The sequence below is a fragment of the Carcharhinus amblyrhynchos genome, chromosome 17 (genome assembly GCF_965287045.1).
Source record: "Carcharhinus amblyrhynchos chromosome 17, sCarAmb.v2.hapA, whole genome shotgun sequence".
NCBI classification, from domain to species: domain Eukaryota; kingdom Metazoa; phylum Chordata; class Chondrichthyes; order Carcharhiniformes; family Carcharhinidae; genus Carcharhinus; species Carcharhinus amblyrhynchos.
Genome location: NC_137340.1, coordinates 36,859,873 through 36,887,561, shown reverse-complemented (window position 1 = coordinate 36,887,561; position 27,689 = coordinate 36,859,873). Strand labels below are relative to the sequence as shown.

The following is a 27,689-nucleotide window of genomic DNA, read 5'->3' as shown; positions in this document are numbered from 1 at the left end:
ATGATGATCTAGTTCCAGTCAGAACAGTGAGAGACTTGGAGGGGAACTTGAAGGTGATGCTGTTCTCATGCATTTGTTGGCCTTGTCCTTCCACATCGTAGACGCTATACATTTGGAAGTTGCTGCAGTTTATCTTGTATATGGAACATATTGCTACCAGTTTGCACCTGTGATGGAAGGAGTGGACATTTATGGTAATGGATAGGGTGCCAGTCAAGCGGACCGCTTTGTCCTGGATAGTGTCAAACTTCTTAAGGGTGCCGGTGCTGCACTCATCCTGAAAGTGGGGAATATTCTATCATACTCCTGGCTTAGACTGATGGACAGACTTTAGGAAGTCAGGAACTTAGTTACTTGCTGCAGAATTCCCAGACCAAGGAGCACTTATGGCCACAATAATCAAACATCAGTCAAGTTTTGGTTAATGGTAACCCCACAACATTGATATTGGGAGGTTCAGCAACGACAAAGGTGGTGAATCAAGGAAAGACAATTTGATAGACCTGGTCATTGCATGCACTCATGGGGCATGAATATTACTTGCCAAATATGAGCTGAAGCCTGTTGTTTCCCAGGTCCTGCTCCATTTTATGGACATGAACTGATTCAGAACTGGAGGAGCCATGAGTGGGATATTATGCAATCATCAGCAAAAATTCCCACTTCTGACCTTGTAATGGAGGGAAGATCTATTGAAGTAGCAGCTGAAGATGGTTGGACTTGGGACACTTCACTACACTTAGGTCTACACCATCTTCCTTCATGCTGGTACAATTCCAACCATAGGAGGGTTTCCCCTGATTTTGACATCAAATTTGCTTTGGTTCCTTAATGCCATACATGGTTAAATGCCGTTTGATGATAAGGACGATCACTCTAACCTACAGCGTTTTAATCCATATTTGGAACAAGACTGTAATAAGAATAGCCATGGCAGAACCCAAACTAAGCATCAGTCAGCAGGCAATTGCTGACCAAGATAATTCTATCAACAACTTCACATCACTTTGTTCATGAGTGAGAGTAGACTGACAAGTAGTAACTGGTTCAGCTGAATCATCCTGCTTTTTGTAGACAGGGCATGCCTGGGATATTTTCCACATCTTTGGATAGGTGCCCATGTTGTTGCTGTAACAGCTTGGCGAGGGGCGTGGCCAGGACTGGGGAACAAATCTTCATTACTACTGCTGGAATGTTGCCAGGACCCATAACATTTGTTGCATCCAGTGCCTTTAACTGTCTCTTGTTATCACGTGGAATCAATCAATTTGCTAGGACTGGCATCTATAATGCTAGGATCTCAAAAGGAGGTCGACATGGGTCATCTACTTCGCATTTTTGGCTAAAGATGGTTCCATATGCTTCAGCCTTGTCTTTTCCAATGGCATGCTAGGCTCAGTACCCATCACTAAGTTAAGAATACCTCTCTTACTCCTGTTAGTTGTTTAAATGCTCATCACTATTCACAACTGGATGTGACAGGACTACTGGTCAGATCTGTCAGTTGTGTGTTTGTTTACCTGTCTAGCATATGCTACTCCCATTGTTTGCAACATCAAGCTGTAAAGCCACAATGTAGCTCATTTAACAATTTAACACTTTGATTTTAATACCGAGCAATAAAGAACTGATGGGCATGAACAGGGGAATAGAGTAGCTTAAATACAGAGATAAACTGCATAATTCTCCATTCTACCAATTATTTTTTAAAGTATGGATTGGGAATGAGAACATTTATTGACAAATTACATGAAGCAAAACATGTCACCTTATCTCTGTAATGACTCAATAAAATTACAATCAATTTTAAATAACGGCAATTACATCGTTTTAAGATTGAATGGTCTAAAGTGGATTGGGAAAATAGATTAGAAGATAGGTGATAGAGAAGCAGAGGTAGACATTTTGAGGTGATATTTCATAGTTCTCAACGATGTAGTCTTTCTTTCTCAACAGAATATGAGAAGGACGCACGTTCCTTACCAAATTAAGGATAGAAACAAACTGAAAGAAAAGATGTACAATGCTGTAAAAATAAATGGCAGACCAGAAGAAGATTAACCAAAATTTGGGAAACCAGCAAATAACTTTAAAAAAGTGTCTGGAACATATATCAACATTGTATTGGTCTGTCAAGAAAGGTGGAAAGGTTTCAGTTTCATTTAGTTTTCTGTGAGCTTGGTGCCAGGAAAGCTGGAGAATCTACTCGCAGTCAGGCTTTCTAGGTTTGTTTGTATACGTGTGTTTTTAATGGAGTTTTCCAACGCTTGGAGAAAAGAAATGGGTTATAAAGGGGTTAGTGGTTTAGTGATTGTGGGGAGAAAACTAAAATAGAAAAATCTGTCCTATAGAGATCCAGTGAGTCACAGAGAAGTACAGAAAAGAAGTTCTAAGCGAATATCAGGAAGAGAAGATGAGTTTGAAAGAAAACCAGCAAGAAAGATTAAAAAAACACATTAAAAACTTCTACAAATCTATAAAAAAGAAAAAGCATAGTGACAGTGAGCATTGGTTCTTCGAGGGAGAGACTTTGAATAGCTATGCTGTATCTATATCACAGTAGGAGACAAAAAAAGGCCAAAATAATAGCCAAAGGGAAGGAGGAAAATAAAGCAACAATCACTCGGGATGAAGTGCCAAGAAAATGAAAGGGACTAAAAGTCATGCATTCTAGGGTCTTAAAGGAAGTGGCTACAGAGAGAGTCAATGTATTGGTTGTAATCACCCAAAATTCCTCTGATTATGGAAATGTCCTAGCGGATTAAAAAGATGCAAATATAGCACTATTATTCAAAGACAAAGGGAGACAAATCAGGAAAATATAGGCCAGTCTAACATTTGTTATTTGAAAAATGATAGAATCCATTATGAAGAATCATTTATAAAATCGTAATACAATTAGGCAGAGAGTCAACATGATTTTGTGCTTGACAAATTTATTAGAGTTTTTAGAGCAAGCAGGTCATTCTTGCAAGGGGAATGAGAAATCAAAGTGGGAGGTCTTGCTGCAACTGTACAGGACATTGACGAGACTGTGCCAGGAATATTATATATCATGTTGGTATTCTTTCTTAAGACTTACATGGAAGCAGTTGAGAGAAATTTCATTCAGTTGATTCCTGGGATGTTGGAGCTGTTTTGCAAGGAAAGGTCAAGTTGGTTGACCCTACATTCATTGAAGTTTAGAATAATGAGTGGATCTTATTAATACAAACAAAGAGCAAAGAAAATTACAGCACAGGAACAGGCCCTTCGGCCCTCCAAGCCTGCACCAACCATGCTGCCCAAATTAACTAAAACATCCTACCATTCTGGAGACCATATCCCTCTATTCCCATCCTATTCATGTATTTGTCAAGACCCTCCTTAGAAGTTATTATTGTATCTGCTTCCACTACCTCCGCTGGCAGCATGTTCCAGTCACCCATGACCCTCTGTATAAAATAAAATTGCCTTGGACATCTCCTTTGAACCTTGTCCCTCGCACTTTAACCTATGCTCCCTAGTAATTGACTCTTCTACCCTGGGAAAAAGCTTCTGACTATCAACTCTGCCTATGCCTCTCATAATCTTGTAGGCTTCTATCAGGTCACATCTCAACCTCCATTGTTCCAGTGAAAACAAATCAAATTTCTCCAACCTCTCCTCATAGCTAAACGCCCTCCATACCTGGCAACATTCTGGTAAACCTTTTCAGTACTTCTCCAAAGCTTCCACATCCTTCTGGTAGTGTGGCAACCAGAACTGAACACTATATTCCAAGTACCTAAGATAGTAAAAATTTGCAATATGACTTGCCAATTTTTAAACTCAATGCCCTGGCCAATGAATGCAAACATGCCCTATGCCTTCTTGACTGCCTTCTCCACCTGTGTTGCCACTTTCAGTGACCCATGTACCTGTACACCCAGGTCCCTCTGCCTATTAATACTCTTAAGGGTTCTGCCATTTACTGTGTACTTCCTATCTGTATTAGGCCTTCCAAAATGCATTACCTCACATTTGTCAAGATTAAACTCCATTTGCCATCACGCCGATCAAGTCTCCAACCAATCTATATCCTGCTGTATCCTCCAGCAGTCCTCATCACTATCCACAATTCCACCAACCTTTGTGTTGTTCACAAACGTACTAATCAAAACAGATAGCTTTTCCTCCAAATCATTTATATATTTACAAACAACAAAGGTCCCAGCACTGGTTTCTGAAAACCATGCCCAGAACTTGTAACACCCTAGATATTTAACACAATAAAACTGAACATTTGTAGTATCTATTATAATGTGCCCGAATAAAATGCAAGATTCTGAGGGGTCCTGATACTGTACATGCTGAAAAGATGTCCCATTCATGGGAGAAGCTGGATGCATTTCCCATTTAAGACAGAGATAATGAGGAATTTCTTTCCTCAGAGTGGTTACTCTTCGGAATTTTCTTTCACAGATAGTGGGAGATTACAGGTTACTGAGTATACTCAAGGCTAAGCTAGACAGAGTTTTGAATGATGATGGAGGTGGTGGGGTTGTGGGGGTGGGGGTGGCGTCATGCAAAGAATATGGGGTACAGGGAGGAAAGCGAAGGCCACATCAGTTCAAATTATCTTACTGAATGGTGAAGCAGGCTAAATACATCAAATTACTTGCATCTGTTCCTACTTCTTATGCTATGATCCAAGAATACAAAAAATGCCTCAAAATCCCTATAGTGCAAAAGGCCACTCAGCCCATCACGTCTGTACCAACCACAATCCCACCCAGGCACTATTCCCGTAACTGCACATATTTACCCTGCTAATCTCAACACAAGGGTCAATTTAGCATGGCCAATCAACCTAACCCACACATCTTTGAACTGTAGGATGGAACCGGAGCACCTGAAGGAAACTACACAGACATGGGGAGAACATGCAAACTCTATACAGACAGTGACCAAAGGCCGGAATTGAACAGTGCTAATTATCATGCCTCCCCGTCTTGACATAATTTCAATAGGGTATTTTGTTTGGTACAAAAAGTTGAATTTTTTGTGAAGTTATCTTTAGGAACACAGGAAATGTGTGAGATAGGCCCTATGATTCCTCAATCCTACTTGTCCATTCATTGAACTTCTACACTGTAGAAGGAGGCCATTTGCCCATCGAGTCTGCACCTACTCTTAACCCAGGTTTACCCTGTAATCCCACATTTTTATCCTGTTAATTCCCCTAACTTACACATATTGGGACAGTAAGGGACAATTCAGAATGGCCAATCCACTTAACCTGCACATCATCAATAGTGTAATAGATCTTCAATCTCAACTTTATGATCCCACCTTATATCTATAACTGATTTTGAATGCCCAAGAAATCTATTCACTTCATCCTGAGCATATTCAAATTTTTGTGGGTTTCTGCAAATATTTTAGTGTAAATATAAACTGGGATAAAAGAGAAAGATTTAAACCTGGTTTCGGAAAACCATGCCCAGAACTTGTAACACCCTAGGTATTTAACACCATAAAACTGAACATATGCAATATCTATTATGATGTGCTTGAATAAAATTATTAAAATCTTATTTAATGGCCAGTTACTCCCCTACAAAATGTTTACCAAAACATACAACCCCATTTGTTAAGGAAAATGTACAGTTTAGCTTCAAATTTATTAACATTTTGTAAAAACCAGTACCCTTTTATTTTTATCTCATTAAAAAAGCATCTGGCTTGCTGTGTCAGCTCTTGCTGATCTCAGATCTTTGCCAACACCATTCTATAACCAGCTGCTATGAGATGCACAAGACTGCCCAAAGGCAACTAGCTCTCCAATTTTCACTGGAGGTAAGTGCTTATTCCAACTCTCATGGGCATGATTGTTTGAGAGCTATGGATATAAGTAAGACTATACTAAAATAATTTTATGAATTAAATGGTTGGGTGGTTTTCTGCAGTTTACAGGAAGTATACAATATAATAAATGTTCATCGTTTAATTAACAAAAATATAATGACTAATTGGGAGGGCAAATGAGATACCAAGTACTATTTGACAGACAGCTAGATGGCAGATTTGTGCCTGTAATTTCCCCATGATGAGTTCCAATCTGAACCACGTTGCAACAAATACTTGATTGTCAAACTGAAGCCAGTAATTTCTTCAGAGAAAGAGGGGAAAGGGAACAAAAGACACAAAAGGAGTTGTACAAGCTTTTCTTTGTATACTTTGCAACATTCAGAGCATTGGCCTGGAAGCAGAGCATTTAACTGCATTCACAGCTCAAGACCTTGAGACGGCAACGAAACAAAGAAAAACGTGTTTCCCAAAAATGTTGCACCCATACTTCAATGGATGCATCACTCCAGCACCAGCTTTTGAGCGAGTTCCTCTTTCCAATCTCCTCACTGTAACTTATACCACAATTCTTCAGGTGGTTACAGGTTGCAAACCTTGCTACACAGTAGTATTAGGACTCCAATTGAATTAAAAAAAAATCAAACAGCAAAGAAGCAACGACATTTCAGCACAAATGTCAGAACGTCATGTCTGCACAGTGATCACACCATATCAAAACTATTCGTCTGTATTTCTCTGTTCCACCACCAGATCTTTGTTAGATATTTGTGTATCTAATTCCATTAAAATGTGATTAAATCAGCTTCAAAAGCCACTTGTGATACTGCACTCTATTTATTAATAAAATTTTGCAGAATAAGTTAGTTTAAATGCTAGTAATTGAAACAATATTCCACTCTATGTCTTCTTTAATATGTTGAACGCTTTTAGATTTTCCCACTGTTTTACTCTACTCCAGTGAATAGTGCTGGCTTTTATACTTTTTCTAATCTATCAGTTATCTCTTAAACCACAGAATCTTAGAATCTCTGCAGTGCAGAAGGAGACTATTTTGCGCATTGAGTCCACACTTACTCTCCAAAAGAGCATCTTATCTTGGCCCATCTGCCGTCCTATCCCATAACCTTGCACATTTACCATGGTTAATCCACCTAACCCACAACATCTGTGAACATTAGGGGGCAATTTAGCATGGCCAATCCAACTAACCTGAATGGCTTTGGACTGTGGGAGGAAACCAGAGCACCCAGAGGAAATCCACAGACCCGGGGAGAACATGCAAACTCCACGTAGACAGTCACCCAAGGCCGGAATCAAACCTGCGTCTCTGGAGCTGTGAGGCAGTAGGGATGAGAACTGCGCTACCCAACTTGACACAAATTAAATATTGCAGAAGCATTTTGTCCTGTAATCATCAGCAGAAACACAAGACAGCAAAATGGCTGAACCAGCCCATACTTGCAAAACCCAAAACAACATATCTATTTGATGTGAACTCGTGATAGTTGAACAATTGTAGCTCAATTTTGTGCTAATAGTCACACAACAAAATTAAAATAATCAGTTGAGCTCTTAATATGGTTTATTTATGCTTGCTAGAGGAGGCATACATTCATTCATAGGGATCTGTTCTCTGCAAACAAAAAGTATATTTTCAAGCCTTACTTTTTTTTTAAAATATAAGGAGCTTGAGTCTCTAGGACACTGTTGTTTTCTCCATGGCAATGTCTCAGCCAGGGCTAAGCTGACAACTAATTTGCCCCCTTGCATCCTGTAGTATAAATTGTTGTGATCATTTGAAATTTGGCACATTTGCCCAAATAAGTGCAAAATGAAAAGCATTAGCAACATGTCTCTCTTTTCAGCAAAATCAGAGTTATCGCTTGTCAACCCCACTATCAACCTAGTGAATCCAATTTGTATTTTGCACATGGTTACAACAGTCCTTCAATCACAAAATGATCAAGATTGCACAAGACACCACAAATATGACCAATCCAGACTGCTGTCGGATGTAAATTCAATGAACTAAAACACAGATCTACAATTTTCAGAGAATCCCTACAGTGCAGGTGGCCATTCAGCCCATCGAGCCTGTGAGGAAACCAAAGAGCTTGGAGGAGACCCATGCAGACATGGGGAGAATGTGAAAACTCCACACAGACAGTAACCCAAGGCTGGAATTGAACCCAGGTCCCTGATGCTGTGAGGCAGCAGGGCTAACCACTGTGCTGCCCAAATCTTGTTTGTTCTTCCTATTAGATTCAAGTTGCAATCCTACTTTAAACATTCCAAGTATTACTCTGCTCCTTCATTCTATTTTGACTATTTGAAAGTAATTTATATTCTCTATTCATTCTCCTCCCCCTACTCCTCCAAAATCAACAAAATCCACTTGCTTACATTTACCTACACTGCTGTTTTTGCCGCACATCTATGAATTCCCTTGCACTGTTTGTTTTCCTGCAGTCTCCAACATCCTTCCTCACAGCTTGCCAGTTTGATATCAACAGCCAGAAATTATATCACTCCTTCTGTGCATGCCTGAATTGTCTATGCATAAAGAGCACATAGCCTCCAATGCAAATTCTAAGACATAACATCAGATATAAGCTTCCAGTGCAAATAAACATTAAATTTAGCCTTATTTTAGTGATATATCCTTCATGTTTTATTTTACCCCACCATTATTTTACTGCTAATATTATAGGGTTTTATTTTCAGAACATATATTTTGCAAGGTCACTATCAAATGGTTTTGAAAATCAAAATATGACATTTGCTGAATTCACTTTGTTAACTTCCTTCAATAATTTGAGTGGGTTAGAATGGCCAGCCATTTATAGATCTGTGCAACTGTATCAAGTTAGTTGGACTGGCCATAGCAAATTGCCCCTCACAATCCAAAGATATGTTGGTTAAGTGGATTAGCCATGGCAAAAATGTGGGATTATGGAGATAGGTGGGATGGCAGGGCCTGGACGTGATGCTCTTTTGGAGAGTTGGTGCAGACTTGATGGGCCAAATAGCTTACTTCAGCATTGTACAAGTTCTATGATTCATATTTTTAAATGGGATATTTTTGAGATAAACATTAAATTGACTTGTTACTTACTGAGGTGGCACTGACCTGCTAATAGGCAGACCTTTGGATTGTCTATAGGTACATGGGCATCAAATCGTACCACTGAGTGGAACAATATGAAATGAATGACAGTAAAAATGGTCCAGAAAAGTCAATAATAGTCTCCAATTTAACCATAAAAGTGCCTCAATAATTAGCTCCCATTCCTCTCTTTGCAGACTGAAGAAATGGATACATCAAAGCTATTAATATATAATGTTCCAGCTTTCATTCCCCAGGATAGGAGATGTAACCCACTCACAACAATAGAGTTGTATCATAAAACAATTCTTCTACTTACTGCAATGTATTCCTTTAATCTTTAACTGTCATTCAATTTATTGTTGCTGCCGTTAACTCCAAAAATGGCAATTCATCAATTTCTAACACCTGGAACATATCCTGGGACAGATATGAACTTTAAATTAAGCCATTTTACTGTCCCTAAATCAGAGTAATGGGAAGGCCAGCTATGATTAGAATGGATAAGTCACCTCGTTTACGTCCCAGGTTGCTTAGGAAAGTGCGAGCAGAAGGGCTTGTCATAATCCTCCGTAGATACAAGGGAGGTGCCCGAGAGCTGGAGAGTGGCAAAGGTGACACCCTGATTCAAGAAAGCTTGTAAAGACATTCCTAGTAACTACAGTTAAACATTAGTGGTGGATGCGGAATAGAAATCAATAATTTGGAATTAGGGGTGGGGGAGAGGTAAAGAACAAGTACTTGGAGAGGTTTGGTTAATTAAGCAGACACATCAGATTTGTAAAAGACAGGCCATGCTCGATTAATCTAAATAAATGTTTTGATGAAGTACTAGAGAAGTTGATTAAAAAACGTACTTAAAATCCATATAGAAACAAAGCACCGTATAAAAGACCGGTTAATAAAATTGAGATGCATGGAGCAAGAGGGTCAATGTCAGCTTAGATATTAAATAAGCCATAGCAAATGATTAACATTCTCCTGTCTGAGAAATCAAACAGTGGTGTTATATATGACTTGGATATTGAAATCGAAAGAGTAAAATTTCAAAATTTGCCAATGATACCAAACTTGGAGCGAAGATTATACTAATCAATTGCAGAATAGGTGAACAACCTGCAGATGGAATTTAATAGAGAAATGTGAGGTGATGCATTTTAGCAGAAAGGATAGGGAGAAGCAATATAGACAAAGTAGCAGTTCTAAAGAATGAACAGGGACAGGGGGACTTGGGGGCTCATGTGCTTTAGATCCCAGAAGGTGGAAGGACATTTTGAGCTCCATTGATAGAGGTATTGAGTACAAAAGTGGTGAAATTCTACTGAGCCGGAATTAGGCCATGACTGGAGTACTACATCCAGTTTTGGTCACTAGATTTCACAAAGGAAACGAGCCCTTGAGAGGTGCACAGGAGATTTTCTAGAATAGCAACAGAGGTAAGAAAATTTAGCTACAAAATTACATTGAAGAAATTGGGATTTTCTTCTTGCAGCAAAGGAGATTTGATGGAGATAAAATTTCCATCAAAGAACTGACGAGTCCATATGACCCTTTGTCAAAACTTTGTCAAAGGGTCATCTAAATTCAAAACGTCAGCTCTTTTCTCTCCTTACAGATGCTGCCAGACCTGCTGAGATTTTCCAGCATTTTCTCTTTTGGTTTCAGATTTCAGCATCCGCAGGCATTAGACGGAAATAGACATGCTGGCCTACGGGGATACGATGAAAGAAAGGATTGTTCTGCAGGGAGTGGCATGGGCTTTATGAGTTGAATGGCCTTCTTCTGTGCCATAGTGATCCTATGGCATAGAAGAGGCTGGGCTTCTATATGCATTAATTTTGCAAAAAATGGGTTAAATCAATTTAGACTGTGTAGGTTTTTAATTAACTCAAGTAATTTCATATAAAAATTGAAAAAATTACTGCACTGATATCAGAACTTAAACATTTGCACATAAACAATGAACTAAAATCTAAGCTTTGTTCATCTAGTAACAGCATTAATAACACAATTTAAAACGTGTTTAGCCGTTTCTAGAATTAACTATTTCAATAGTGCATTTTTAATCATTATTTGCTGACATAAAACTACCTGGACACTGAATGAAAGCCCATTCATTGTTTTTCTCTTTTGGACAAAGATCCGTATCAAGTGTCATTTCTTGGGTATTCTTTGCAGATTTCATTGGTCCTCTTGAAGAGCCTTCTATGCATTGTCCCTTTCCTGTATTAGTGGGGTCATTGCACCAACCACAACCAGGATGTTGCAAACACTTTTCACACGTACGAAGTCCTGAACAATTTTGAGCTATATGTAAAGAAAAATACAGGGAAAAAGATCAAACCTGAACTTGAATCAAAAATTCACAGACACAGCATTCAGATATAACTAAATGGAAATACTCACAAATAGCAAGCTTAAATAAATCTTCCATCAGATAGAACATTTCGTCAACTCAGCAGGGAGTAAAGTTTAAAGTGAAATGGTTACACAATAAATGCTTAGCAAATTATTGGACATTTTGTGCAATTTTCATAAATCCATTTGTTTTACTGACAGCATGCCTTATCTCAGAGTGTTGTTTTCCATTATCATTCCACAATTGATCTCTACATTTCCAACAGTCAGGAGATCTTTCAAACATTAATAATGTACAGGCAGTTCTACAGTTAAAATTTCTCATTAAATGCACTCTTAAGAATAGAAAATCCAATTGCACTTCCCTCATTATTAGCTTTCATGTCAGCATTTATTCTTACGTTGTACATCACACAAACAATTGGGTTTTAGAAAATCAGCTTTACTAAAAACCATTAGTTTTCAAACTGTACCCGAAAACCATATGTGGACAAATAATGTTAAATGAACCTGAGCAACAAAATAAAAGCAGTAAAATTTAGAACCATTAAATAGTGGTGGTTAATTTGGAGATAAATGCAGATTTTTGAAGTGATTGCATCAGATATCATGGTATCCTTTGCAAAGAATAAAATAATCTAAGGAGTAAAAGTGAAATAGTAAATAATGTCAACTAGTACATATGTGCTCTTAGCCACCACTGTTACGAAGTATATGGTTTTCCAATTGCAGGGAATTAGCAACTGACAGTCTGCACTCAAAATTACATACATCTAAGCAACAATAAATGAAATGCCCTCAACGTCTGATCTGCTTTGCCAGATTCAACAAGTAGTTATCGAATCAAAGCACTGATGTCACCAAGTCCATTTTTGTTATGTCATACCTAGTTTGAATTATTGCTATTAATTAACTAATTGGATGCCCCAGTTTTAAAAACTTGTATTGATGATTATGTCTCTTAAAACATGAATCTAGCACAATCGTGCTATATTATCAAGTGCCACAAATGCTTGAGAACACCAACTTCTTTATAAAGTAAAGTAAAGCATTAGTTTACACCGTTGTCATTAAAACAGCCCAAAATTTGTTGGAATGAAGTATCTCAGAATGAGCAGAGTTAGCTTTTTTTCCCATCATTCTTCAGCTTTAATCAGTTTGTGCTGCAATTTGCTGGAAGTAGGTTTAATGGAAGCATGAAGCCAATAGAAGTTTGATATGCAACAGCACAAGTAACCCAACTCTTTAAAAGCTACCTTTAAGGATTTGAATGGTTAGTAAAGCTCAGGAAGCAACATGAAATCTAATTAAACAACATTTTTTAAAAAAAATCAATGAATTACACATAAGAAAATACGTAGTTCTAAATTTCTTGCCAAAAGAACATGTCCTCCTGCGAGGGCTCAGAAGTTTTTTTAACTCATGAAACTGATGAACCAAAGCAAAGGCAGCTCCACCCTGTACACAAACACTGGATTTATTCCAGCAATTCACAACAAATCAAATTTGATGATCTTTCTCTCTTCTGATCAGTAACATTTCTTGCTTTGCCAGCCAGTTACTTGCCTATATCTTGTCAATCAGCAGTATTTGCTTCCAGTAAAGCACTTTCTGATCTATGTTCTCTTTGATTATTTTCAGTTCTATCTTTCAGTTATATTCCCTAATGAATTTTATTTCTTGTGAGGGATTTGCTTGCACTTATGTCCTCAATTTAACTTTCATCCTGGTTGTGTGCATTATGTGGAGTGTACAATTTCATATTAATTGCCAACTGGTTTCATCGTACAAGGCTATTGCAAACATCAATTATCTCATTAACGGGGTCCTAACTTTGCAGAACTCCCCTGAAACTTATGGGGAGGCTGGCAGCTAGCTCCATTCTTGTAAGGCTAACAGCAGGGTGGCACAAATCATCCAGCAATTTGTGGTGATCCTTAAATTACAGCCCACCTCTGCTTTGTCCTGTTTTTAATGCAGTAAAGATGACATGCACTATAAACTTGCCATTGCTTGTGTAGCAAATTCAAGGCTATGAGTTTTTTTTTCTACATAAGATTGTCTTCTCCTCAACAATCTCTAAAGCCAACAGTCAAGATTATGATCAAAACGAACATGCAACATTTTCTACTGAGCAAGTAATGGACTTAATTGGTCTCCATTTCCGAAGACAATTCTGCCTTGTTACAACAGATTTAGTACTAAGAACAGCTAAACATTTAAAATAGATTACTTTTGTTGTCCTAAGTTTCTCAACAAACTAGCCCCTTCCAATTCATTTGCTGAAATTTTCAGATCTATATAAAAATCTGACATCACAAATCACATACACACATATATAAATTTGTAATTATATATATTTAGATTGTTAAAGCTCCAAAACAATCACCAAGATAAATGCAATGAATGTTTACAATTCTTTCTAAATTGTAAGCTATTGAAAGGGTACAGAGGAGATTTACAAGGATGTTGCCTGGACTGGGAGGCATGCCTTATGAAGTTAGGTTGAGGGAACTGGGTCTCTTTTCCCTGGAGAGACGTAGGTTGAGAGGCAACCTGATAGAGGTTTATAAAATGTTGAGAGGAATAGATAGGGTGGATTCTCAGAGGCTATTTCCCCAGGTTGAAATGGTCGCTACGAGAGGACACAGGTTTAAGGTGCGGGGAGGAAAGTACAGAAGTGATGTTAGGGGTAAGTTTTTCACTCAGAGGGTGGTGAGTGAATGGAATCGGCTGCCGTCAGTGGTGGTGGAGGCGAACTCGCTGGGTCTTTGAAAAGACTTCTGGATGAGTATATGGGGTTTTATGGGATTGGGGGTTATAGATAGGTGTTGATGTGATCGGCGCAACTCGTGGGCCGAAGGGCCTGTTTGTGCTGTAGTGTTCTATGTTCTATGTAATTGCACAAGATTCTACAAGGAAGGACCATTTTTCTAACTCTTACAAGATTCAAGGTTAATGTCATTTTAGAACTGCCACAATAAAAATCATTTTAGGCTTAAGGGGAAAAAACAGGAAATGTAAAAGATTAGAAATCCGCAATGCAAGGCCATTTCTATATCACATCACTGTGTCGACATGTTACACGTTAGCAATGTCCCCTGTCATTGTGGTGCTTATTATAAAAGATCTGTCTTTTGATGGAAAAAAGATTTTCAACGTTAATCTTTTGAAAATATGTTCTAAATGGAAAGTTTTTGAAAGGCACTCACTCACTTTTCATGAAGCGTGAACATGCAGTTTGCCGCAATGGCTTATTTAACAACCTGTTTGAGTTAAATTTCAATTACATTTTGAACAAAGGCCACCTTATTGCCATTAGATTTGTGTGCTACCAGTTTATTCATAGATTGTTTAAATCTATTATCAATAGCCTTTTAATCAATAGCCTTACAGCATTTGTTTACCAATAGATAGAACACTAAATCATGATATAAGAACATAAGAACATAAGAAATAGGAGCAGGAGTAGGCCATCTAGCCCTTCGAGCCTGCCCCGCCATTCAATAAGATCATGGCTGATCTGTTGTGGCTCAGTTCCACTTTCCCGCCCTCTCCCCATAACCCTTAATCCCCTCTCTTATCAAGAACCCATCAACCCACTTCCTTTCCATCCATGTTCAGTGTGGCTTTTGAAAAGAAATGTGTGTTTCTTAGCCTCCAGATGTGTGGTCAATTTGAACAACAGCAGCAAGTTTTTGTGGGTTTAAATTAAGAGGATTACTTATTCATGCATTCACCCAGAATGTCAAAGTACACACACACACTCAAGAAAAAGAGTGTAGTTTTACAAGTTGTAAATAGAAGAACAGTTCATAGTTCACATGTCTGGCTCGCTACAGGGAACAGTTGTTGCAGACCTGATAAATAAAGGAGTCTTCTCCACTCTTGAAGTCTAATTTCAATGAGTTCAAATAGCTGAAGTCTGATATCAGGATGGTTGCAGGACTCTCTCAAAGAGATCAACATTCAGCAGGTCACCAATCAAGGCAACTGTGGTTTTCATATCAGGAGGGCCAATTAGGAATTAAGTTAGAAGGGTTTTTTTTAAAAGATATAGCAGCCTTCAGCTTCTTCAAAGATGGCAAAGCCTTTTCCTGTAGCTGACGTTTCTTGCAGTGCTGTCTGCAAGCTACCCAAGTCTTTCGGTGTAAAGGATTTTGGTGTCAAGAGGCCAGTTTTGATCACAGGATTAACTGCTATTATCCTCCCAGAATGGCTGAAAGACCATTGCTATACAAAAGAGATAGATGGGGGCTTGTCATACCTACTTGTGAATAACATATTTCTGAATTTGTTGAATTTTAAACCTGACGACATTGAGTTCTAGCATTCCAGTGATTGTCAGTTCTGAGCAGACAATGCACAATGAGTGGTGTGAATTCCACAGTGGGGTGCTGTGTGGGATGTCCAAACGGCAGTATCACACCCAGGGTGATTCAATTAGGAATTTTCCAGAAGCTTGGTGTAATCTGTGTTGATGCTCGTCACCTATGACAGCCGCCTTAACCACCTGGTTAGCGTCCATTTTAAAAATTAAAAAGACAGTTGCAGAAGTTTCCATACGAGCAGAGTCCATGTTAAAAGTGGAGACAAGGACATGCCTTAAATTGACATAGCACACCTCATATGATTATCACCTGAACTTTGAACAAAAAATCAACTCAAGTGATGGAAAATTACTATCATAATACAACAGAAAATTCCGGCACTAGATCGTTAGAATAGAAAAATAAGCTACTGAGAGCTGTGTATCAGGATTATTTAACAATCATGACAAGAATATCAAACTATGTTTAGTGACCTCTGGCCTGAGTACAACTGAAAGCTGCTTGCAGGCAATGACTGTCACACATTTTACAGCACAAACCACTAAGGAAAGGAAAGTACAAATTCCATTTCAATCCGATTCCAATAAACAGTAAAGATAAGCTGATGTCCTATGATTCTGCTCACTTGCGAAATAAAAATTCTTCTTATTTAATGATTTCACTGTCTCACCTTTTTTGTGTATTCACTGTATTTCTTTTACATACTCAACATCCCCACACACATTTTTCCACCAGGTGTTATCTATTCTGTGTTTTCTAACACTTTCCAAGAACTCTATGGGCAGCATTTCATGCAAGGTTTCACCCACTAGCTGGAAGTCTACAAGTACCCAACTTCACCTCCTTTGGGGTCTTCTGCCAAATTATGAATCAATCAAACATTTAAACAGACAGTGGCAGGCCTTCACCAAGATCAAGGATCCGGTCCAGGTAGTCCCACCGTCAAGATTTGCTGACAGAGGCCAGCAGCTCTTCATTGCTCAACAATGACACCAGAGAAGCAGTGACTGCTGCTGATAATACACCTATCCATGGCCCAGGAGCACTGAGCAACCCAGGACATAAGTGACTGATAGGAGGAAGGGTGTCACGGGGTGATGGTTTCAAGGAATGGCGGATTGTGAAGTCAGCATCTGGGAAAGGGGAGAGGCTCTAAGCAGGCCCCCTTTCCCTATGCAAGTGCCTCAATCAGGCATCGAGTATCATTGAACTGGGCACCTTCCCTGGAAGCCTGCAAGCAAATTCTGAGAAGAGTTTGTTTTCAGGCTACCTAAATGGTGTCCCCACCATTGTGGGAAGGCAGCAGGGTGCCCACCTACTGAATAAGTGTCTCCTACCACCAAACTTGCCACAGGGGAAGGCATTAAAATCCATCCTATATTTATCAATCTCAGTTTTCAAAGCTTTAATACTTTAATGTTGTGATAACCTTTTTCATTTAAAGCCTTTTTTATTTGCTTTCACTAATTTAGTCAATTTTCTAATTTTAAAATGCTCTGGAAAATGCAAGATGTCAGCTAAAATACTGTAACCTAGGACGTTCATTTATTATTGTCACAATTAGGCTTACATTAATACTTCAATGAAGTTATGTGAAAATCCCCGAGTTGCCACACTCTGAAACCTGTTCGGGTACACTGAGGGAGTACACAGCAAGACGCTAACAGGCTAGATACTTGGGCGGGAAAAGGCACATGGGATTTAATCTGGAAAAATATTGATGGTGCATTTTGAAAGATCTAATGCAGGAGAGAAGTATACAGTAAATGGCACAATCCTTAAAAGCATTAACATAGAGAGGGATCTAGGTGTACAGGTCCACAGTTCCTTGAAAGTGGCAACACAAATGGATAAGATTGTCAAGCAGGCACATGGCATGCTTGCCTTCATCGGTCAGGGCACAGAGTATAAAAATTGGCAAGTTCTGTTGCAACTGTATAGAATTTTAGTTACGCCACATTTGGAACATTGTGTACAGTTCTGGTTGCCACCACCCTACCAGAAGAACGTGGCAGTTTTGGAGAGGGTCCAGAAAACATTTACCAGGATGTTCCCTGGTTTGGAAAGTATTAACTATGAGGAGAGATTGGACAAACTTAATTTGGTTGCACTTGAACATCAGAGGCTGAGGTGCGACCTGAGAAAAGTTTACAAAATTATGGGAGCTTTGGAAGAATGGATAGAGTCTTTTTCCCAGGATAGAAATGTCAGTTACTAGGGGACATAGGTTTAAGGTAAAGGTTTAAGGGGGAAAGTTTAAAGGAGATGTGAGAGGCAAGATTTTTTTCACACGGAAGGTAGTAAATACATGGAATGCGCTTCTGGAAGAGGTGTCAGAAACACATATGATAGCAATGCTGAAGAGGCACCTTGACAGATACATGAATAGGCAGGGAATAGAGGAACACTGACCACAGAGACTAAAGGTCTTCAGTTGAGAAAGGCATCATGTGTTGGTAGAGGCTTGGTGGACCAAAGGACCAATTCCTCTTCTGTGCTGTTCTTTGTTCTTGAGTGTGTATGTGAGAACTAGAATAATACATCCTAAAGAAAGATTAACTAGGACAAACATTTGGAGCCTTAGGACAAGAAGGCATATAGGAATATAAATTTGTTGCATCTGATGCCCGAAACGCAGAGTTAGAACTGGATGGGATTTCGGGCCTTTAGTACTCAGTAGGGCAGACACCCAGAGGTGTCTGGAAAACAGGAAGATTAGGTGGGTGACGACAGACAGTGATACATGGAAGAATTGGGAAGAGTAGAGCACTGATGGTTTGATGGTAGGAACATTCAAGAATGCCCAGTTCCATAAAAGAGTAAATCCAGAAGTGTAACTTAGCTTTGGGCACAGCTGCTTTGATGTTAAGGGCACCTACATTATTAATGCCTCGTTAGCATTCAGTTCCTCATTAGAAGTTCAAGTAGTGAAAGGACAAATGTACTGGAGGTCTTTATAACTAGATGCATTGAGTAGAAGAATATATTTATACAAAAAATTGTTTTGGGCATGGTTAGAGTATGGCATTCAGTTTCAGGTATTCCTTTAAGGACATTAAAGCTAAAGAAAGTATACAGCTCTCATTCAACAGGACTGTGCCAGGGAGGAAAAATTATATAGTTATGAAATACGCCTTGAGAAACTGAGACTGCTTGCCCTGGAACAGAGATGGCAAAAGGTAACTTCATTCAAGCTTTTATTAGCATCGCTATGGATGATTTTCTCTGACTGGGCAGTTAGTGACTTGGTCAATTTAAAATGGCCACAACATGAGGGGGCAATTTCTGTTCATTTAAAAAAAGTTTATTAGAAGATGGGGGGATTTTGCCACAGGGAGTGATTGAGGCACAATTATATTTTTATAGAGAAAAAAAAATGAACATATCTTGAATGAGACACCAGTATAGAGGAAAAGCAGGAGAGTGGGCTTGGTTTTGGCTTGTCCCAAATATTGGCACAGACACAATTAAAAGGGCCTACTCATTGTAAAATTCCAGCATTCCTCCCTTAACATTGTGATTGCATTCCTGAAAAGTGTATTGTTAAGAACTAACTACATTAAACAAATCAGACTTCCCCCAATACAGCAAATGTGAAATCTCTCGTTCTTTTGGAAATTTCTTATCAGAAAAAAAATGAAAACATTCAAGTTGAAACACTATATATTTCTAATTGAAATAATGCATAAAATGGAACAGGTTTGGAAATATAAAAAAAATGTTAAAAACAAACCATCAACCTCCTGGTTTCTGCATGACTGAGCTCCATCTAGTGGCAGAAGAGGGTGTCAGTGCTAAGCAGTTGAAGGAGTTCTCATCAGTAGTGAGAGACTGGGGTGGGAAGTTGAGGAACTTTGAAGACTTTAGCACAAAGAGCTCAGGGTGGGAGTACAGAGAGCGGAGCGGAACAGCTATAACAATTCCAGGCGGTGGTGCACAGACCCCAACAGCACAGGGAATAATTGTGGAGAGCAACAGCAACATCCGTGACATCTCAGCCGAGAGACCAGCAAAAATTTTGGTTGCCATCTGCAATTGCACATGCAGAATGCACAAGTCACTGAACAGGAGCACTCTGGCAAATGACATTGTGGTGTACTTCGCAATGTTAAAAGAATACATGTTCCCTATTTTCTTCATTGACATTATAACAAAATAACATTGACTTTCAAGTGTGGAGTTATTGTAGATTTGTAAGGATTAGGCCAATCCTGTTTCTTTTGGCTTTGCAGTAAAGGGTGTCTTGAAATTCAGTATTCACACAAGGAGTTTAAGTTTTTTTAAGAAAAATTGAAAGAAAGAGCCACCTTTAGAACATCATTCACATTGACATGGACAAACACATGAACCCACTTCAGCTTCATTCAGAGTTAATATCATAACAAAATTACTAGTATCAAAATTAACTTCTGTTGAAAGCTTTGCTGGAAAACAACTTTAAAAATGATATCCAGACATCTCTGCGGTATGCAATGAATCATGGTAATTTGCAATAATATCAAGTCAACATAATAGAATTATTCTGTCAACCATGGGAACACAGGTAAGTAAATAACTTCGAGTCCATTCTGTTGTAAAATGCTGTCAATCTAAAATTGTGCCCATATTTATATTTGATGTTGCTTCAGAAAATAAGCAGATTCAGTACTCTAGTTTTAACTCAAAAAAAGGTTTGCAATTGTCAGACCAGCTTCATTTTTTAAACACGAAAGGCTAATATAAACACTTATTTTGTGAAACTAAGAATCACACCTGACATATTTTCTCTGGCCAATTTTATTCTAAGTAAGTTAGTTCTTTGCTGCAGAACAGTCACACAAGCATCCGGTACCTTTTAGCACCTCATCAAGTGACCACATGTTACACATGATTATTATTAATTCATCATCACAGCTGGGTATGATCTAATTCTCTTACAATATCTGGACACACATGCTTCCAGCATAGGTTACTGAATAGCTCTTAAGAGTGCAACCCTCTGGCCAATTTTATTCCAATTGAGGGCTGAGGTTGATTGTGGTATCCCATTATGAGATCAACTACTTCAGTTAATTGATGACTAAATTTGCTGAGTAATCAGGAGATGCACCAGTTCAGAAAAATAATCGAATACTTACAAAGACAGTTCACAGTCTGCCACTCCATGCACTGCCCATATGGGAAAGAAATTACATATGTATTGGAATCCACACAACGCTTCGCACTGCTGCACCACATGCATTCCACATTCTGGCTTGTGCAATTTGAACAAGTCGTTCTGAGGGAGCAAGGAGTCTTGCATGGTCTAGCACTTTGATTTGGGCTCACTGCAAAAGAAAATAATGTCACTGATTTAAGATTACTCAATAATTATAGCAATTTTAAGTTAAATATCAATTGCATGCACATTAATAGGAAAGGATCCTTTCTCATAAAGGCTTTTTGCAATTACATAAATGGTTTGGACACTTTTCTGAAATCAAATTATACAAGGCCATTTGCACAAATTTAGTGTAAAATGCTAGTAGACTGGACCATTAAGATATTTTGCAAGTAGGAACTTGCAAAAGAGCTGTCGAATAACAAGTTGTATTTTAATCAATGCCGAGTAACTGGTTAACCTAACATTACATTCAATGATTTTGCAGTATAATTAAACAGTTTAAAAAACAAATCTACTAACTGCAGAGGAATCAGAATGTAGCAACGCTTCTGCAAATAAAAATGTATTGCTTGGAGATTCACAGCAAGAACTTGAGATTTGATAGCTCAAAATTGTCAAAGTTATTACATAGGTGCAGTACCATGGATCTTTTGAACATTATAACTTAAATATGCTTTCCTTTGCTTCTGAAGGTTCAAATTTAAATCAGTATGACAACAGTAAACTGTTGATGCCAGAACACATGGACAACAGCAGTTTAAGAAGGCAGCTTATCACCAAAGGCAATGGGCAACAACACGCATCTCATGAACAAATATAAAAACTGCTGTGTCCTGGCAATGCAACAGAAAGTGTCCACAAGATAGTCATTTTCAAAACAATTAAGCCAATTTGAGTTTATTGCTGTATCGAGGAAGTACAATAAAACCTATAAATTAAGGACACCAAGGAGACTTTCAACCAGAGTCTCTTTTTCAAAATGGTTATTATACATACAGTAAACAAGATGAACCAAGTATCTCCGGCCGTTTCTCTTGAAGCATTCATTTTTTTTTAGTCCTCAGATAGGATGGTACATATTTTTGGAAGCCTTCATTAGGAAGTGGTTTCAGATCATTTTCTGTTTGTTAGTTTCCCAGTTTAGTGTCATCCTTTTCCACTGGGGGAGGAAGAATGGACACAAGCATAGCATGTGCTAACTTGGCAGCTGCACAGAGTAGGCTGGTTCCTGTAGGCCTGCGAGATTCCACTCAAATTATTAACGGGGGAAATGAATGCCCCCAGGCCTCTGTCCGGCAACTTCCTTTGTGTATTGCAGATAATGATGTTTAAATTGCTGGGGTGGATTCCTAGTTCAACAGTTACTGAGCTACAAGTGGAGTGAAATATATTGCCCAGTGCAGCTCCCAACTTTTGTCAATGGGGTTTTCTTTTTCCAGCATCCCGAGCTATGCAAGTATTCACTTCCAAAAAGAGGCTATTTTGCTGCCATTATAGATGCCAAGGTAGAGTTCCCAGTTCCACAAAATATATTTATTTCACCTACTGCAGCTTTGTTCTGACCTGCTTTCTTCTAACGCAGACAATAAACCTAAGTCCAGTTTGCCAGTTCAGGGGGACATAAAAATCCGTTGCACAATTTAATAGGGGAGCTCTTTTATTTTCTGGACAACATTCATTACTCAACCAGTATCACTAAAAGCAGATTAACTGGTCTAGTCATTCCACTTGGTGGTGTTTGTGGCTTCTTGCTGCATATTTGATTGTTGCATTTGTTCAAAAAGCAAAAAAGTTACTTAATTGGCTGTGAAGTGCTCAAGAATGCCCTGAGAATATGAGAAGTGTATATCCTTATTTGATGTACATTATCCTCAGTGCTCATGGTTAAAATATCCTTTTTTTTGGATAGGAAAAATACGTGCATTATTCTGCTCAGACAGAATCATTTCCTTTTATGCCACAAAATAAAACATCAGGTAAAAACAAGCTCAAGCGTTTTTGTTTCTTGGTGCAAGAAATTCTATATTAGTTCATTAGTTTTGGTCTGCAACTCGGCAGCAGCTAACATTTTAAGATTGTGAACTCAGCAGGCTGTTACAGACTATTTATTTCAAGCATGGTTTGAAAAGCTTGTTTAAATTACAGAAGGTGTGATTGGTAAAGTTATAAGTTACAGGCATCATGACTATAATATTTGGTGAGTCAGTTTTTCTGCATACATTTCAACAACTACATTTTTGTTTCAAAGAATTTTGTCAAAAAGTCCATGAGATGTTAGAAATTTGTTTAGAATAATTCTGTTTAATTTTTCCAGTATTTTTCTGTAACAGAATACATGACACAAAGTACACTGCCTGAAATTTGACAGAGGTATTGCATATGTATGTACCACTTATATTACAACAGCTGATATACAGATCAGTGTTTTGAGTAAATAAAAAGACTTGCAATTGTATTGCATCTTTCACAAGTGCCAGAGCCAAAGAATTTTACAACTAATGAAGCACTTTTGGAACAGTAGTTATCATAGCAATGTAAGACACACTTACACAGTCACTGGTTTGGGCACTGAAGGTTGTCTGTAATTTCTAAGTGCAAGTGTCTATAGTTTCTGGCGCAGCTTTTATCTTTTACAACGCAAGCTATTTTTGCAGTGGTTAGCACTGCTGCCTCAAGCGCCAGGGACCTGGGTTCGATTCCCAGTTTGGGTCACTACCTGCGTGAAGTTTGCACGTTCTCTGTGTCTGCGTGGGTTTTTTCCAGAGCTCTGGTTTCCTCCCACAGTCCGAAAGATGTGCTGGTTAGGTGCGTTGGCCATGCTAAATTCTCGTGTACCCGAAAAGGCGCCAGAGCGTGGCGACAAGGGGATTTTCACAGTAGCGTCATTGCAGTTAATGAAAGCCTACTTGTGACACTAATACTTAAACTTATTTGTGGCTGTCAATAATACACTTGCCATCACAATTATGTGCAGAGAAAACAGTGAAAGTCGATACAAAGGTTTTAAAAAAATCTTGGACTTAATATTTGGGGTCTACTAGTATAAAAAAATACATATTTTTCCCACGCTCTTTAAAAAAAACAGGTTCCTTTTTACCAGATTCTTGGTATTTTAGAATTGTACTTGATTGTTTTTCGAGAGACAGAAACACTGAAAATGCAATTAGATGCCACTGGGAGAATTAATGGGCTTGAATAGGTAGCTGCCATTTTCTCACCACTGCTTATTCTGGCATTTAAAAAGATTCTTCCATCCAAAATCCTTAGATTAATAGTACGTGGATTTGATTGTTGCATTACTGGTGCCAAAATAAAGAAAACTATTTGCATACATGGCAAACCTAGAGCGCACTCAGTGCTGCAAAAATTACTTAACATGAATTTGACCAGTACGCCAAAAGATCCTATTTCATTGACATTTTTAATGTCAATTTTCTAATTAGATTTATGGTTCAAAAATATTTTTCCTATTTTCCTTCTTTATTATTTTCAAATTCTTATGTACAAAAATGATTATATTATAACAAACTTAGAATTAGAATATACGTTTTTCAAGTGAGAAAACATTTGAAAAAACTTCTGAAAATAATTCAAATTGTTTGAATTGAAGTGTAAGTCTGCCCTCTAGAGTATAAAATGAAGTTTTAAATGCTAGTCCAACACACGAAAACACAGAACATCAGGCATATTATAATTTGTCAGGATTCTGGTTCTCATGAGCATTTTCTGAAGAAACCTGAAAACAGGTTGTGAGTGACGAATTGTCACATCTTACAGGTAAATTTGGATTCTGCCAAGCCCACTCAGTTCCTGACTTTATTACAGCTTTGGTCCAAATTAGCTGAACGTGTGAGCTGAGAGCAACTGCCCTTGGTATCAAGGCAAAATTTGATCAAATCTGGCATCAAGGAGCTCTAGCAAATCGGAAGTCAATGGGAATTGGGAAAACTCTACACTGGTTGGAGTCATACCTAACACAAAGGAAAATGGTTGTGGATGTTGGAAGTCAATCAATTAAATCCTAGGATATTGCTGCAGGAGTTTCTCAGGGTTGGATCCTGGGAATCTTCACATCCTTAGCTGTTTTATCAATGAGCTTCCTTCCATCATACGTCTAAAGTGGGGGATGTTCGTGGATGAGTTCACAATGTTCACCATTTGTGACTCCTCAGATACTGAAACAATCTTATGTTCGTATGCAGCAGGACTTAGACAACATTGAGGTTTGGGCTGATGTGTAGCATGAATGTTACTTGCTACTTAAGTGCCTGGCAATGACCATCTCCTAATACAAAAGAATCCCCTTGACATTCCCTGGCATTACCATCACTGAAACCCAAACTATCAGCAGCAAGCTGGGGACTACCACCACCTCGAAACTGAACTGGACTAGTTATATAAATCCTGCAGCTGTAAGAGCAGTTCCGAGAAGGGGAAGTCTGCAGAGAGTAATTCACCACTCGATTCCCCAAAGCCTGTCTACCCTTTGCAAAGCGCAAGTACAATGGAATGCCTGGATGAGCATAGCACAAACCATTGTCACACACCATTGTGAATTGGAACTGTATTGGCATTCCCTCACTGTCCTGGAGCGAAAATCCCAGAAATCCATTCCTAACACCACTGGGTGTTCTGACAACATGTGGACTGCCATGGTTCAAGATGTCAGCTCACCACCATCTTCTCAAGGTAAATTAGGGATGAGCAATAATTGCTGGCCTAGCCAGAAATGAAAGAATCTATCTCATGAAGAAGTTATATTGAATGAAACTCCAAAGTTCCAGTTTGTCATCTTTTGACTTAAGAAAATATGAAACTATTGCAAGTAAACAGAACCTTCGAATCTTCAGAAACCAACCCTGATCCAAATTTTGTGTAATCATCTCAAATGGCACAAAATTATACAATAATGCAGTGTGTACCCCAAGTATTGCACAAAAGTAGGACACCAGAGACCAAAAGAAGTGATTAAAGAAATAGCAGGGTGACTGGTTTGAGAGATCGAAGAGGTAGGTTTAGAGGATTCTTTTGAATGAGGAATGAAGTCAACAAGACAGAGGCTTATGGAGAATGTTCCTGTGTACAGGCTGAGCTCTGTAGCTGAAGGTAGAGTGAAGAGAAACAAGATTCATTAGGAGGCAAGAATCAGGATGATAGAGGCCTTATAAAAGGACACAATGACAAAGAATAATTGCAGGGATGAGCCAATTGAGAGATTTATAAATGGAGTCAAGGATTTTGAAGTGGATACATGGGTAGGGAAATAGCCAGTGATAATTTGACAGTGTGAGACAGCATATGAAGAGACAGATTTAAACAAGTTATACTTTTCTAACAAATTATACTTGTCTGGCTGTCTGATGAAGGGTTATCCAGACTCAAAACTTTGGCTCTATTCTCTCTCTGCAGGTGCTGTCAGGCCTGCTGAGATTCTCCAGCATTTTCTATTTATGTTTAAGATTCCAGCATCTTGCCTTTAGCTTAGTGCTAAACTCACTGCCATTTCTCTTCCAGGAATGCCAACCCTGCAGAAGTGCTGCTCTTCTCTCTATCCATCTATTCCTTTCACTCTGTCCACCTTCATTGCTTTTCATTCCCCTCCTGGTATTTGACAAGGTGTTTACCAAAACTTGCTTTCACAGCCATATTTCCTTCCTCAGCGACTGTCTCCACCTCTGACTCAGCCCACATGGCTTCCAGCCTCTGACAAAGAGACATCCAGGCTCGAAGCATTGGCTCTATCCAGGATTTTGTTTCTGTTTTGGATTTCAACATCGGCAGTATTTTGCCTTTCACTTTTCTTTATTCTTTCAGGGGGTATGGGCATCGCTGGCCATGCTGCCATTCATTGTCAATCCCTAAATACCCTGGACAAGGTGTTGATGAGCTATCTTGTCAAACACAGCTGTCTTTGTGATATAAACACACCCACTGTGCTGTTTGGAAAGCAATTCCAAGGTTCCTTCACTCTGACTGCGAAGGAACAGCGATACACTTCCAAGTCAGGATGGTGTTAGGCTTGGAAAGGAACTTGCAGGTGATGGGCCATTGCGTCACTTCCCTTGTCCTTCTAGGTGATTGAAGTCATGGATTCAGAAGGTAGTATCGATGGAGAATTGATTGAGTGGCCGCAATACATTATATAGATGATTACATCCTACTGCTGCTGTGCATTGGTGGTAGAAGGAATGGATGTCAAAGAACAAAACATAAGAACATAAGAAATAGGAGCAGGAGTAGGCCATCTAGCCCTTCGAGCCTGCCCCGCCATTCAATAAGATCATGGCTGATCTGAAGTGGCTCAGTTCCACTTTCCCGCTTTCTCCCCCAACCCTTAATTCCCTTGCCTACCAAAAACCTATCTACCCGTGTCTTAAATATATTTAGCAAGGTAGCCTCCACCACTTCAACGGGCAGAGAATTCCAGAGATTCACCACCCTTTGAGTGAAGAAGTTCCTCCTCAACTCCGTTCTAAACTGCCCCCCCCCCCCTTATCTTGAGGCTGTGCCCTCTAGTCCTGAGCTAGTGGATGGGGTGTCGATCAAATGGCTGCTTTGTCCTGGATGTTGTCAAACCTCAAACATTGTGGGAGCTGCACTCATCCAGGCAAGCAGAGGATATTCCATCACACTCCTGACTAAAATCTTGCATCCATGGTATTTACAGGGCTGGTCCTGTTCTGTTTCTGGTCAATGGTAAACCTCCAGGGAGTTGATAGTGGAGGATTCCAAGATGGTAATGACATTAACTGTCATGGGATGATAGTTGGATCCTCTTCTTGTTAGAGATGGTCATTGCTTGGCATGAATATATTTTGCCACTTGTCAGTCAAAGCCTGAATATTGCCCAGGTCATGCTCCATATGGGCACAGGCCTCCTCAGTGTTTGAGGGGTCGCAAACAGTGCTGGACATTGTGC

General features: G+C 39.0%; 1 protein-coding gene across 3 annotated transcripts in view; it reads right to left on the bottom strand.

Annotated features, from left to right (window-relative positions):
* Window positions 1-27,689, bottom strand: part of atrnl1b (attractin-like 1b) — an 883,775-nt gene that overhangs the window by 625,780 nt on the left and 230,306 nt on the right. For all 3 annotated transcript variants that reach the window (XM_080205830.1, XM_080205831.1, XM_080205832.1), the window contains 2 exons: window positions 20,745-20,933; window positions 11,030-11,245 (listed from right to left, as the gene is read on the bottom strand). In XM_080205830.1, coding sequence (XP_080061956.1) covers window positions 11,030-11,245; window positions 20,745-20,933 — 405 coding nt within the window. The remainder of the gene's footprint in view (window positions 1-11,029; window positions 11,246-20,744; window positions 20,934-27,689) is intronic.